Source organism: Tenrec ecaudatus, chromosome 8 (assembly GCF_050624435.1).
Source record: "Tenrec ecaudatus isolate mTenEca1 chromosome 8, mTenEca1.hap1, whole genome shotgun sequence".
Classification (NCBI taxonomy): Eukaryota; Metazoa; Chordata; class Mammalia; order Afrosoricida; family Tenrecidae; genus Tenrec; species Tenrec ecaudatus.
In genome coordinates, this window is record NC_134537.1 from 37,850,733 (window position 1) to 37,866,287 (window position 15,555).

The 15,555-nt window shown below is 52.4% G+C and overlaps 1 protein-coding gene across 1 annotated transcript; it reads left to right on the top strand.

Moving 5' to 3' along the window:
• Nucleotides 1-7,514: 7,514 nt before the first annotated feature.
• Nucleotides 7,515-10,895, top strand: FAM43A (family with sequence similarity 43 member A). The gene has a single exon (XM_075556233.1). It carries the CDS (start codon nucleotides 8,756-8,758, stop codon nucleotides 10,043-10,045), a length of 1,290 nt encoding a protein of 429 aa, XP_075412348.1. The 5' UTR covers nucleotides 7,515-8,755; the 3' UTR covers nucleotides 10,046-10,895.
• The last annotated feature ends 4,660 nt before the right edge of the window (nucleotides 10,896-15,555 follow it).

Below are 15,555 nucleotides of genomic sequence, written 5' to 3' on the forward strand. Positions count from 1 at the left end.
CGGGGCATCATCAGCTTTCTTCACCACATTTGCTTGTTTACCTACTTTTTCTTAAGCAGCTGTGTCAGGAAGGTGAGCATCATAGAATGCCAATTTAATAGAAGAAAGTATTCTTGCATTGGGGGAGTACTTGAGTGGAGGCCCAATGTCCTTCTGCTACCTTAATACTAAACTTATAAATAGCTATAATCTTTTTATATAAAAAATTAAATTAATTTTTAAAAGGAAAACTTTATTGTGAATTGGGTGAAGATTTACAGAGCAGATCATCAGTTTTACATCCAATAATTTACGCACCTTTTGTTTTACCTCATTCATTGCAATCCCTTTAATGTAACATCACACATCCCACTTCCTCCCTGTGTTCTCTGTGACCTTTCTTCTTGCTCTCCAAGTCCTCTCAACTTCTGAGCGTTGTCCTTGGGTAAATGCTGACCTTTTGATCTCAAATGGTTGATTATTCTAAGCTGTGCTGACCTCACGAATGCGATTATTCTCCGCAAAGACTTGGCTGAAAGTTGAGCTCCAGGGGCGAATTCAGTTCCAGACCACAAGGCTGACCCAGGGGTTCAACCAGTCTCTAGTCAGTGAAGAAGCCTGGTCCCCTTCATGAGTTTGAATTCTGTTCCACAGTTTTCTCCCATACTATCCAAGGCCCTTGGAAGTCATCTGGTAGCCGGACTGCATCTAGTTCTTCTGGTCTCAGAATTATGGAGACTGATGTTCCCATGGCCCGTTAGTCTAATGTACTAATTGTTTCTAATTGCTCTTAACAGCCCCTCCTCCCCACAGCCCCCAGTATAATACTTCAATCATATTAAGAGGGATTGAGCAATCACCACCACAATTAATTTCAGAACATTTTCTTCTTTGTCATACTCACTGTGGTTATTTCTCCATCTCCCTGCAATCTCTCCTGCCATGCCCTTAGTATGGGGTAGTTACCTGTCCTGTATTTCATGTATAGAAAATCATACAAAACACAAATAAGAAAACAACAACAATGACAAGATAAACAGAAAAACCTCAATCAAAAAGCAAGCAGATGAAGATAAACAAGCAGCCATCTAGCTCAGAAGCATCAAAGCGCACATGGAAGAAGCACAACATCCTGTGTGATCACGAGGTATCAAGGGGATCAGGTATCAGGCATCTAAGACCCAGAATAAAATCATACCCAGTGTGAATGGGGGTAGGGGGTTGAGTGGAGACGCAATGCCCATCTGTAGACAATTGGACATCCCCTCACAGAGGGGTCACAGGGAAGAGATGCCCAGTCAGGGTGCAGTCTAGCACCGATGAAACACACAACTTTCCTCTAGTTCTTTGGTGCTTCCTCTCCCCCACTATCATGACCTCAACTCTACCTTACAAATCTGGCTAGACCAGAACATGCACACTGCTACAGATAAGAGCCTGCAACACAGGGAATCCAAGATAGATAAAGCCCTCAGGGCCAACAATGAGAATAGAGATACCAGGAGGATTAGGGGAAGGTGGGGGGAGTAAAGGGAAATCGATCACAAGGATCAACATATACCCACCTCCCAGGGAGACGAATAATGGAAAAGTGGGTGAGGGGTGACGGAGGACGATGTAAGATATGAAAATAATAATCTATAATTTATAAAGGGTTTGGGAGGGAGGGTGGCGGGGAGGGAGCAGGAAGACCTGGGGAGCTAATATCAGGGACTCAAGTGGGAAGAGAATGCTTTGAAATTGATGGTGGCATATGTGCAAATGTGCTTGACACACTGGATGGATGTATGGATTGTGATAAGAGATAAGTAAGGAGGGAAAAAAATAAAAGTAAGGAGGGGGAAAAAAAAGTAAGCAGAAAAAGGGAAAAAAACACAAGCAGAAAATACTCTTCTTTGCTTGCACAATAGTTGCATCGTTGCAGGCTGCTTGAAAGCTTTTCATGCCCCGGTCAATATTCCCCAACGTGGGAGGCAGAACCTTGTCTCTATAGGCTATATGATAGCACTACCCTTGGTTTCCTTGAGACGGGTCCCGGGCCCCCAGACCCAACACTCATTCCCTCAAGGTGTTTGGTTATACCTCAGGCATCTTCATAACGTTGCCCACATTCACGGATCTAGTTGTAGTAAACATCCCTGTACAAAAACACCCTCTGTCAGACCTGTTTTTATTTAGGGCATACCCTCTCTCCATCCCACACTTGACTTGAGTCTGTGCAGGGGCAGAGTTCTGGGACTTTCTCCCTCGGCCCGCTGGTAGGTAGAAACTGCCAGTCTTTCATAATTAATAGTGGAGGGCAAACCATTTGTGCCACCCCAAGCCTGACTCAGTATACCCACACCATTATCTAATTTAATTGAATCAATAGTAAAACATTCCATATGGATGTATTGTTTTTAAAACATTTTATTAGGGGCTCATACAACTGTTATCACAATCCATTCATATACATACATCAATTGTATAAAGCACATCCGTACATTCTTTGCCCTAATCATTTTCAAAGCATTTGCTCTCCACTTAAGCCCTTTGCATCAGGTCCTCTTTTTTTCCCCTCCCTCCCCGCTCTCTCCTCCCTCATGAGCCCTTGATAATTTATAGATTGTTATTTTGTCATATCTTGCCCTATCCGGAGTCTCCCTTCCCCCCCTTCTCTGCCATCCATCTCCCAGGGAGGAGGTCACATGTGGATCCTTGTAATCAGTTCCCCCTTTCCAACCCACTCACCCTCCACTCTCCCAGCATCGCCCCTCACACCCCTGGTCCTGAAGGTATCGTCCACCCTGGATTCCCTGTGCCTCCAGCTCCCATATACACCAGTGTACAACCTCTGCCCTATCCAGTCCTGCAAGGTAGAATTCAGATCATGGTAGTTGGGGGGAGGAAGCATCCAGGATCTGGGGGAAAGCTGTGTTCTTCATCGGTACTACATCGCACCCTGACTGACCCATCTCCTCTCCTAAACCCCTCTATGAGGGGATCTCTATTGGCCGACACTTGGGCCCTGGGTCTCCACTCTGCACTTCCCTCTTCATTCGCTATGGTATACACACACACACACACACACACATACACACACACATATATATATTCTTTTTTTTTTTGCATGATGCTTTATACCTGGTCCCTTTGGCACCTTGTGATCGCACCGGCTGGTGTGCTTCTTCCATGTGGGCTTTATTGCTTCTGAGCTAGATGGCAGCTTGTTCACCTTCAAGCCTTTAAGGTCCCAGACACTATCTCTTTCGATAGCCGGGCACCATCAGCTTTCTTCACCACATTTGCTTATGCACCTGTTTGTCTTCGGCGATTGTATCATGGAGGTGTGCAGCCAATGATATGATTTTTTGTTCTTTGATGCCTGATAACTGATCCCTTCGGGACCACGCGACCACACAGGTTGGTGTGTTCTTCCATGTGGGCTTTGTAAGTCTTCAACATCGAATGTGTGTTTTGGAGTCACAGTATTTTTTAAATTGGCATTTACTTAACAGATACAATTTAATCATTCAGTCATATTAAGATTTGTGCCAATCATCACCACAATCAATTTCAGAACATTTTCTCCTCTTGCTCATTGTTGTTAGCTTCCCATGCCTCCCTGCCCCACCTCCTCCCTTGCCCTGCAGTGACCAATCCAGTGACTGTACAGATCTACCTATCCTGGCTTTCACATTCATATACAGAAACGCATACAAAACACCAACAGGCAGCATAACTAAACAAACTACAGAAAAACCTCCATTGAGAAGAAAGATGAAACCATTAAAAATGGAAACAACTTTCACATGGGCCAACAGGTAGAGCCAGCACTTCTCCGTTGGAAGGAACCACTTGCAGGTGCTGAAAAGCGCCCTGCGCTGCTGGGCTGCCTGCTGGAAAGCACAGGTCCTCCTCCAAGGTTGGTTCTGACCCCACTGAACCAGCAACCTATTCTTAACACGCGTTCTTGTCTTCAGAAACTTATCACTGCCTGAGATTGTATTCGTTATTTGTTTATGATCTGTCTCCCTACAGGATATACATTCCAGGAGGGCCAGGACCTGTCTGACTTCTTTAGTGCTACGTGCCAGCCACTATGTCATGTCTACACTAGTTTGCATAAATGTTTGTCGAATGACTTTGAAGATTCCACCTCTGAAGTCTGGAGCAACAGCCAGTGTGCCTGGGAGATTGAGTGGGATGCTGGGGAGGGCAGGGAGAAGTGTTAAAGAAAGGGTTGAACACCCCCCCTACCCCCCCCCCCCCAGGAAAGCCTGCTAACACTATTCTCACTGCCCTCCAGTTGATGCCCACTCAGCCTGCTGTGAGGTCAAAGGACTCTCAGGTGTCAAATGAACCAAAGGGAGTTGGGCTGTAATCGTTCCCCCCCTCCCCCGTCCCCCCTTTCTTTCCACCTAAGTCTTGGCTGTGTGTTGATTCTGCCACTAGCTTTTCCGGTTCTATGAGAAACCGTCTTATCTAGTGGCACTTCTGTCTGGCACCAGCAGATGGGGCAGTACTATTAAGAAAAGTCCACCCGCAGTCTGAAGATGCCTTTTTTTTTTTTTGACTCCAGATTCTCAGCTGTTCTGTTCTGGAGCTGCCCTGTGCGTCAGATCTGCGGCACGGGCTCACACACGGCTCCCCAGGGCCTCTCCCATCCTTGCGGTTCTCCAGCTGAAGAAACACCACCGCAGCGTGCTTCTCTTGCCAGGGGGAGGCCGGCACACCCACGAGACGAGGGGGGCCCAGAGCCTGGCCCGGGAGGCGAGCTGTTCCTTTTCCTGGATCGCGGAGCACAGGCCTAGAGCATGACTCATGGTCTGCCAACACCATGCTGTGTGCATCTGCCTAGAACTTCACTGCCCTCCCACAGTGGAAAACAAGCTTATTCAAAAGGTAGTCAAGGCAGGGCAGTCTAGGCAACAAGACCAGTTCTGTGGGCCTGTGTGTCTGGGCCTGGCTGCCACTGTTGGAATCCTTCTCCGGGCCACTGTGGGCCGCTTGTCTCCCTCATACTGAGCGAAGAGTAGAGACTGAGGCCAGTCTTAGCTCCCTCAGTGCTGCCCACCCTGGCGCCTCTGTCTCGTCCCCCAATCCCTTTGAACCCTGGACTCACAGGCAATTTGGAAAGGTTAACGGTTTGAGCATGTAGAGTTTAGAGCGAGGATTGGGGACCAGCTAAAGGTCACCCAGTACAAGTTGACTCGGTTTGTTTTTGTCAGATTGTTAGAGTTCTTTTCAACCCTAACACATGCCATCTACTACACCGCCATGACAAGATTCGCCACAATGTGAGCAAAGCGGAACTCAATCTTGGGTTACCTCGGTGTAGTCCCAGCTAGCTCATGCCAACGCAATGTCTCCTGTGCTTCCATGAGTCCATCCGTACATCTCAGGAAAGCGGCCCTGGCTAGGTGCATGGCTGCCAACCAAAACGCTGCTGGTTCAATCTCACCAACTGCTCCCAGCCTTGGGAACTCTAGGGGGAAGCTTTGCTCTTTACTATAGGTCGCTATGAGTTTGATTGGACTTGACAACATTCAACAACTCTCAGGAGTGCTGATCTAAGGACCCTATGGAACCAGACAGCTGTGAAAAGGTCATTTCGTCCCTCAGAGACTAGGGAAGCCCCGCAGACATGCGTAGGAAACTCTGTTTTCACTGTTACAATCTTTAACCACTATCCTAATCTGCACAGACACACACATGTTCACATTTCTGCAAATATGCTGTTTATGCCATCCTGAAAGAACGTTAGCCCTTTCCTGTCTGGAGAAACCATGCTATCTTTCACACATCCACCACTTCTCTGGAGCCTGCCCTGGTTGTCCTCGTCACATAGAACCTTTGCTTCTTCCAGGCCATGCATCCTTCCCATGCATCTTCTTTGGCTCACACTGCTTTGGGTTCACACGTGCGTCTGTCCCACTCATTAAAACGTGTAGCACACACTGGAGAGTCAAGGAGCTTTCCCAACCTGTCTTTCCCTAGAGTAGGTGGAGGTACAACCTTTGCAGGACAAGGCCCGCCTTGAGAGGGGAATTGAGTCTCTCTCATCCCTGTCCCCTTAGCAACTCCTAGCTCAGGACCTGGCACCAATACATACTCAGAAAAGGTAGTTAACTCGAAACTTAGCCAATAATAATAATACAGTAAAGGGTCCAATTCAAAGAATGACTCAAGTGACTAAAAGTTAGCTAAAGTAGAAGCCTAGGATATTTTCAGGATGGGCTGTTAATTCAACTCTAACTCATAGTGACCCTGTAGGACAGAGTAGAACTCTTCCTGCCACAGGGATTCAGAGACAATAAATCTTTATGGAAGCAGACAGTTTAATTTCCCTCCTAAGGAGCAGCTAGCGGACTTGAACTACTGATGGTGAGTGGTTAGCAAACAACCCAATGCTTAACCATCAGAGCTTCTTAGAAGAGGCTACCTCAAACCCAAACCCAAACCCAATGCTGTCGAGTCAATTTTGACTCAGAGGGTTTTGGAGGCTGTAAATCTTTATGGGAGGAGGAAGTCTCATCTCTCTCCTTTGGTGGTAGATTCAAACCACCAACCTTGTGGTTAACAGACCTACACTTACTTAAGAGTGCCAGTTCAGAAACCCGGGCCTGACCTGGAAGTCACGGACATCTAAGTTTTTCAAGTGGCTGTGTGTGTGTGTGTGTGTGTGTGTGTGTGTACTCTTGAGTGCATACAGGGGTAGTGATGGTGGTGGTGGGATACTGTCCTTCTCCAGGATGAACTTGGAAGTTGGACAAAACACTGCAGGATCATTTGGACATTTAATGTTTTGTTAGTAGTTTTGCTTGCGCAGAGTATACAGCCCAGCAGGGTGTTTCCTGGGCCTAGAAATAAGCTTGTCGGATGAGTATGACGACTCAGTCTGGGAGGCACAGAAAAAGGCATGATGAACGCTATGGTCCCTCCCACCGGACGGTGGCGGCATCATTTGACAATCAAATAAAAAAGGCCTTTTGAATGTTTACTAGGAATTCTCATCCAAAATGTATCAAGGGTTTAATAAAACTGGTTAGCTGGCTTGTCATAGTAACCTGAGTTCTAACTCCACACAGAAATCTGGGGGGAAATGTTCTGCCCTGGGAGGTCAGCGGGAGCTCACCAGCTGAGGGGCAGGGGCAGGACATAATGCATTCATTGGCTACAGACTACGTTGTCCATTCTGTGGGCCTTATTACCACCCACCTCACTTCTCCCTCTCTGATGCTCAGCTCTGAAGAAAGCTTTGGTATGTGTCTTCTCTTTTCTTTAACCCAAACCACACTCCCTGGGCCCGAGGGGCCATAGAGCACAGTAGAACCGCCCCTGGGGGGTTGTGTGGTTGCACATCTTTATGGGAGCAGACTGCCTCCTCATCCTCTCGCTTGTTTTTCGTCAGTAGTCAGACCCTAACTTAAGGATGTTACACAGCTTCTAGGACTTCTCGGGGCTGTCACACAGGAAGGAGCCACTATCTTCCTGGCTGCTTTGCACAGGAAATTTATAGTCCCACCTTCCACCACCTCCCCCAGAAGTTTCGATCTAGACGTGTATTCTGGGAGTTACAATTCAGCATGGGGGTGGAGTGTCTGAGTTCAAGTTCCTTTTGCTGTGGGGCAAGTCCAGGTCTTGCTGATTTCTGTAGAGACAAGAGATGAAGGTATATTTGGGATGTGACCACTGGATTGGACTCGTCTCTTCCCTCCCTCGACCAGTGGCGGCCACCGGGTCCCTTTAAGAGACGGGGGAACTCTGCCGGCGTCCGGCGGCGGAGTCCGACCCCGATCTTTTTCTCCGCTCCTCCCCCGTCCCCGCGCCGCGAATGGTTCGCGCCGGCCTATATTTACCGGAGAGCTCCGTCCGGCCGGCTAAGGATGTGAGCCGCCCGAGCCGGCTACTACGCGCAGCACTCCGAGGGCGCGCTGCGAAAGAGGGCGGAGGCGCGTCGGCGAGCGGCGCTGAGCGACCCCCGGGAAAGAAGCCATGAGGTAGCGGCCGCCCCCGGAGCCGACCATGCGCGCGCCGCCGTCGCGGAGCTCGGAGTCGCCGTGGCCGAGCCAGCCGGGACAGTGAGCCGGCCGAGCCCGCGTCCCCAGCGCCCGGCCGGAGCGAAGATGCACTGAGCCGCCGAGGGACTGCTGCGCGGGGCCCGCCGCGGCCGGCCTGACCGCCACCGACTGCGCTTTGGGCAAGCCGTGACCCCGAGACCAGCCCGCCGGAGGGGCGCGCGGCCTCCAGCCCGCCTTGTGGGCGGGGAGCTTTGACCCCTTGGCAACTCGCGGTGGAGTTTCTGCGGATTCCCGGCCTGAGCCCCGGGACTGTGCGTGCGTGTGCCGGCGGTACCTGGACGCGATTGCCGGGGACTCTGCCCATTCGCGAGGCGTCCCGGGCGCGTTGGCCGCGGCGCCTTCGATTTGCACCCACGCATCTGGTTTTCCCCTTCGGTGTCTCCCACTCCACTATCTTTCCGCCCTCCCCTGCCTTTGCTTGCCCCAGACTCGCGTGGCCTTTGCCCAGTCTGGAGTCATTCCGTGTGAGCACGCGTTTTGGCTTTATTTATTTATATATATTTTTACTTTTTGCACACTTGCGGCTCAGCCCCACACCCTGCGGGCGTCCACAGCAGGATCCTGCGCGCATCGCCCTCCAGCACCCGGCCACTCCACAGCCGAGTTTTCTCCATCTGGCCCGGGCCGAGCCCGGCCGGGGCGGGTGGCTCAGCCGGACTCGCGTTCCGCTGCCGCCGCGCCGCCGCCCAGTAGCGCCGGGGCGCGCTCCGGAGATGCTGCCCTGGAAGAAGCACAAGTTTGAGCTGCTGGCCGAGGCGCCACCGCGGCAGGCGTCCAAGCCCAAGGGTTACGCGGTGAGCCTGCACTACTCGGCGCTCAGCTCGCTGGCACGGGCTTGCCCCGAAGGCGCGCTCAGCCGGGTGGGCAGCATGTTTCGCTCCAAGCGCAAGAAACTGCACATCACCAGCGAGGACCCCACCTATACTGTGCTCTACCTGGGCAATGCCACCACCATCCAGGCGCGCGGGGACGGCTGCACCGACTTGGCCGTGGGCAAAATCTGGAGCAAGAGCGAAGCGGGCCGTCAGGGCACCAAGATGAAGCTGACGGTGAGCGCGCAGGGCATCCGAATGGTGCACGCCGAGGAGCGCGCCCTGCGCCGCCCGGGCCACCTCTACCTGCTGCACCGGGTGACCTACTGCGTGGCGGACGCGCGGCTGCCCAAGGTCTTCGCCTGGGTTTACCGGCACGAGCTGAAGCACAAGGCGGTCATGCTGCGGTGCCACGCGGTGCTCGTGTCTAAGGCCGAGAAGGCGCAGGCCATGGCCTTGCTGCTCTACCAGACGTCCGCCAACGCGCTGGCCGAATTTAAACGCCTCAAGCGGCGGGACGATGCGCGCCACCAACAGCAGGAGCTGGTGGGCGCGCACACCATCCCGCTCGTGCCGCTGCGCAAGCTGCTTTTGCACGGACCTTGCTGCTACAAGCCGCCGGTGGAGCGCAGCCGCAGCGCGCCCAAGCTCGGCTCCATCACCGAGGACCTGCTCGGCGAGCAGCAGGAGCAGGAGCTGCAGGAGGAGGAGGAGGAGGAGGAGGAGCAACCGGAAGGCTGCGCGGAGGAGGAGGACCACGGCGTAGAGGGGGGCCGTGCGGAGGAGGAAGAGAAGGAGGAGGAGGCCGAGACGCCGCGGACCCTGCTTGTGGCCATGCATTTGGAATGCGGGGACTTGCTGGACACGCTGGAGAGCGGCCGCGAGGAGGCGCTGCGGGCCGATGGCGTCTCCCTGGGCCCGGGGGCCGGGTCGCCGCCTCTGCTGCTGGGCCGCGCCGCCGACGTGAAGGCCGAGCTGTCGCAGCTCATTAGCGACTTGGGCGAGCTCAGCTTCGGCAACGACGTGCGCAGCCTGCAGGCCGACCTGCGCGTGACGCGCCTGCTGTCGGGCGAGAGCACGGGCAGCGAGAGCTCCATCGAGGGCGGGGGCCCGGATGCCCCCGCCGCCACCCCTGGGGACCCGTCGGGGCCGGCCGACGGCGCCAGTCCGGACGAGCCCCGCTCGGGCTGAGCCCCCGGCAGCCACGGCCTCCTGCACCCCGGCGCCCACTGTGACTCTCCAGCCTTCCCTGACCGCCCCTCGGCCGCCCCGGGGAAAGGGGACGCGAGGCGCTCGGGGACCAAGCCTGCAGAGTGCCCGCCCCCTCTCCCCCAGCCCCGCCGGCCGCGTCTGCTTGTTTGGCCGCCCAGGTGCGGAGCTGTGGGCCTGAGGGACACCCCCGACCGGGAGCGGCGGGGCGCGGTGGGGGGAGAGGAAAAGGACAGGCTGAAGTTTGCAAAGTCGCAGGCGCGAGGTGCCTGCCGGCCCGTTTCCTGTTTGTGGAACAGCTGGGGCCTGAGGAGGAGGGTCACTTCCTCCCCCAGTCCCTACTGGGAGCGGCCTGTCACTGACCTGCCATTAAAAAAAAACAAAACTGCTGTCACCATGTTTGAGGCATCAATGCCACCCCGACCCCAGTCCTTTTTGGCGAGAGAGCTTGGGTTGTTTACCTCAGACTCAGACCCTTGACATTCTGCCAAATTCCTCAAATAACTTTTTTTGGGGGGGTGGGGTGGGGAAGAAAGTTGCATTTTGTTTACAAAGACATCTAATATCTTTAAAAGGAAAAAGGAAACTTTCCTTAGAAACACACACACACCTTTCTCCTGCTCGATAGAGCCCACTCCATGATCTGTGTAAAATATTTTTGCACTGTTGTGAAGTATTTTTGACATCTCCTTTTTGTTTCGTTTTGTACATAACTGTGTCCTCAGAGCTTAATGTTTATATCTTTTGCTGTGCAAAAGGGACGTGTGAAATGTTGGTCAATTGTATATACAGAAATGTGTATAAAACATTTTGTTATTTTTTAAGAGTCGAACTGCGCTGGTTCTGTTTGCACCCTAGTGGGGAGAGGATGAAGGGGCACACTGAAGAGACAGGGGAGCCCCTGCAATGCTGGCTGGGTAGGCGGGGCGCTGTGCCCATCCCCCGGATGCTGTGGGGACCATTAGGGAAGGCCTGTCTTGGCCCTCCCTGGACTTCTTCAGCTCTGGGTGCCTGGCTGGCACAAGCCTTCGCCTGGGATCTGTGCGCCCCTGCTCTCTCCTCTGCTCTGGCAGCTACTGCTTGGGGTTCTGGGCCTCAGAAACTGTGGGGTTATTTATGGAGTAACTCTCAAGGTCAGGTGGGGATTCACCACCCACTTCTTTGGGGGCACCTCATGTCATGATCTGTAAGCGTTGCCTTTACAAGCAGCCCAGAGAGCCTAAAGAGATGATCCAGAGACCTGAAGAGCGTGCCTCTGGGCCTCTCTGGGACCGGCTGGGTCTCTTCCTGGGGGGAGAAAAAGACAAGGGAAGCCGCTCAGTTCCCATCATGGCATGCATGAGTCCTGGTGCAGGTGGGGTGGCGGGTAGGCAGGCTGCAGAGCCCATTTCCTTCCTTCCTAGAACCTAAGGATGATGGGGTGATGTGGGAGGGGGGCTGGAGGTCAAGGCAGAGGGGAGTGGTTCGAACTGGGTCAGTGTGTGTTTGAGGGTTTTCATACTGTGTGTGCTTGTTTCTGTTGTAAACGTCAAACAGATGGCTCCAGTTTGGCTAAGCCCAATCAGCTGCATTTTGTAATAGATGCTGTACCTTCTGCAAATGCTTTCTTACCCTTCGGGCCTCTTCCCTGGGTTGCCGAAACGAGTCTCCCTCCTGGCCTCCTCCCCCGTCCTGGGGAGGCAAAGAAAGCCACTTGATTGCTTTGTTTTCATCATAAATATCTTCAAAGCCGCTCTCTCCCAAAGTTCTAAGGTGTCTGGAATTCACTTGCTCCATACAGGAAGGGAGGGGGAAAGATTTTCCTTCTAATTCTCAGGAGGGGCTCGGGCAAAGACTCTCTTTAAGAGAGAAAGGCAAAGCGGAGTGGGCGGGAAATGTTTCATCAACACACCCGTCGAGTCACGGACACAGCGACAAGGTTGAGCTCAGCCTTGCGTTTGACGCGATTTTGGCTTGGGAGACAGTCCTTGGCTAATACCATGGACCCTTGGCATTGGATGACATTTTGAAACCCACAGGTACAGAGAGGTCAGGCATGCCACCCGCCATCCCCGCCCTACCTGTATGGCCAGCTCCAGTGGCGGCGGCGGCCGCAGGCCTCTTCCACACGCTCTCACCCCATGGGCTGGCAGCTGTGGGCACCGCTGTCTGGCCTGCCTAGACCTGGCATTATTCCCACACATTGCCAGGTGCCTCTGTTTAAAATGATGAGAACATCAAACAGGGTGAGGAGAGTCCGTCTGATACCTGATGTGTCCAGGAGAATGCCAAGGTTACCTCTCATCTGTGACCGATGGGTTTGTGGTTGGTAACAAAGTGCGGACAGATGGCATTTAATCCAACACCAGCAGCAGATATTAGGAGATTGCTGTTTAAAGTCTTGACGTATCCTGTTAACTGATTCTGAAATGGGGTGGGGGTGCTTACAAACCGAGGAAGAAATCCACTGCAAAGACCCAGTGCCAGCCTCCTCGCCCTCCCTGGGCCGGCCCAACTCACTCCTCCCTCTGTTCTTTGGCATCTATCCCCACGGCACTCCAGGCTCAGGCTGATGTAATTCTAGAAGTGATACGAAGGTGATACGTGATTCACCTCCTCTGACATCTCAGCCTTCCAGGGATGATGTCACCAGAGTAAGGAGAGATGTTTTGAATGAACAAAACAAATCGGCAGCAAGCACACAAACGCTTTGCTTCTGCCATTCAGAGGGGATAGAGTGGTATGAGAGAAAAGCCAGGTGAGGGAGCTCAGTGAACTTCACATTCCAGACAGCACCCGAAGTCTGGGCCACTCATCAAATACAGCTTTTCCTCCGTGCAAGGTGAGGATCTCTTTTCTCCTTCCGTAACCAGATGGTGCTGTAAATGCAGGGGGACCCTTTCCACATTCTTTCCCAGTCGAAGTCACTCTCCATGTCCGACAAGGTGGCACTGAGCCGGTAGAAGCACAGTGCCTTCCGGCAGCCAGAGCGATGGCCATTGCAGGGTGGCACAGCGCCCCGGGAGGAGGCCTCGGCACCTGCTCTCCGAGCAAACATGCCAGGCTCCTTCGTACCACGTGTTGTGTGTGGGGAAGGAGAGGGAGAGCATAAAATAAATCAGTGTTTCAGACCCCCTCAACTGTGATGGTTTCAGAGCAAGAATACACACACACACACACGCCTACCCCAAACAAACACCCCACCGTCAGCATAACAGTAAATTTTAAACAAATTAGAAAGACTCTGTTTATAGTAGAAGAGCAAAATTCCCTCCCAGGGGACAGAGGCTGTTTTCAAGGGTTCTGCTTGTGAAGAAAGGGAGAGAACTGGCTGCTCGAATCCTCCCCGCTGGCACCGCACTGGAGATTAGAGACCTCATGGGAGTCGCCAAGGATCACGAGGAACGTAAAAATTCTATTAGGGAGAAAGTTGCCCTCTTTCGGAACAGGATTTAGGAATTTAATCAGCATCACGGGCCAGCAGTGCTCTGCTCCGAGTATGCCTCAGTAGCCTGAGCATCTGCTGGTCAACGAAGCATGCACACCAGAAATGAAAGTGGACGGCTGGGGCTAAGAGCCATGTCACACACACGGGCTCCAGGCCAGCCTGAGGCCAGGGTGCTCTGCACAACTTGAACTTACTGTGCTGTGGTGCACAGACATCTGCAGCTGACTTCATGGTTAGCTGGGGCCTTTCCTGTTGCTGCTTCAGCCATGTTCATAGACCAGAGTGCCCTCAGCCATTCTGAAGTGACCCAATCTGAGCAGCCTTTCCTAACCACGCCTTTGGTAGTTTGGCTGGGCTGTAGGCCCTGGGATACACCCATTCCTTGTCCTCCAGGGTGTTCCCTGGCACTAACAAACAACAACAACAAAACAAAACCTCACTGCCATCGATTGATTCTGACTCACAGGGCTCTATAGGACAGAGTAGAACTGATCTTGTAGGTTTGCAAGACAGTGAATCTTCACAGGGTGGGAGTCTCATCTTTTCCCCACGGAAGAGCTGGAGGGTTGGAACTGCCGATCCTGTGGCTGCACAACGCCCAACGCCACCAGAGCTCCCAGAGCCCGCAAAGAGGGGCTGATCTGACAACCTCTTCCAGTGGACCCTGCTCTTCATCTCCTCTCAGTACCTGCCGTTCCCACCCCGTCCCCTTCCTGCTTCCCTTATGACCCCACTCTGTCCTACTTCCTTTCTCCCCTTTCTCACAAACCTCACTCAGACGGAAATCACCTAAACGAAGAGGAAGTCTTAGTTTTAAGGAAACCAAACCAAGCAGGCAAACGCCAGCCAGCACGAATCCTGCGGGCCCAGAGGGCGCTCTGGCCCCATGCCTCCCTAGAGATGGACAAACGGAGGCACAGAGGACTGATGTCCTGCCCAGGCAAACTCCCAAACAGTGCTCTTGCACATGTTTGACTTCCAATCATGTATGACTTCCAATCAGATTTTAGGCTTTGAGATGGCAGAAGCTGGTAGTTAGATTTTTCGTTGTTTTTCCCTTAAAAAAAAAATCCACCTTCTCTTTATATGTGGTAGATGCTGTTTGCTTGTTCTTTAAAAAATGTTTATGATTATGGGCTGTATTAAGGAAATTTCCAGGTTACAATTCAGACCAGAAATGTTCAAGAGCAGTTATTCGGCAAGAACAGTCGCTTGTGGCCATGTCAACAGGCGTACCCCTCGCTGGTCCTTGGCCCGATGGTAGATCCTCGATGACAAATCTTTGTGCTGCCCTGAATCATCGCTCACCTCAGACCACCACTAAGCGCTGTTGAATATCGATTGGCTAGATGCAAGGTGCTGGAGGAAGAGAGGTCAGCGGCTGTTTGCTCCTGCTCCTGCGGGGTGGGCTTGGAGCACTTCTGCGGTGGGGTCTGGGAAGATCCCGCCTGGAAAAGCAGGTTGAGTTTGAGGGCGGGAGAGTACGTCCCATTTCATGATGATTATTAATTATCTGCATTATTCCTGCTCGTCTGAATTCTAAAGAAAGACATATGCTTTAGATATCTTTGATTTACCACCCACAGCACAGAGTCCACCCTCTAGTACGTACTCAGTAAATGTTAGCGAAGGAGTAGCAGAGTGATTCTACTACAGGCTCAGAGAATAGGTCTAGTAAAGCCAGAGGAACCAATGTTTGTTAGATATATGAGGGTGTGTTAGGGTAATGTATAGAAATAAATTCACAGAAACTCATGTATAAGAGAGAGTTTTATATAAAGGTTAAGTGCGCATCACGAAAACATCCCAACCCAGTGCTGCCCAAGCCCACAAGTCCAATATTAATCCATTAATCCATATGTCCAACACCAATTCACAAAGTCCTCCTCCATCTCACAAAACATACTATGATGCTGACCGCAGGAGGAAAGCTGAGTCAGTGAGCGTGTAAGCATCTCAGCACAGACAGGGGTCTCCACATGGCTACTTCAGCACTCAGGGCTGCATCGGGGTAGGTCCATGAGGCTTCTCCTCAGGGACGTCTTGCAGGAAGTGAGCCTTGCCA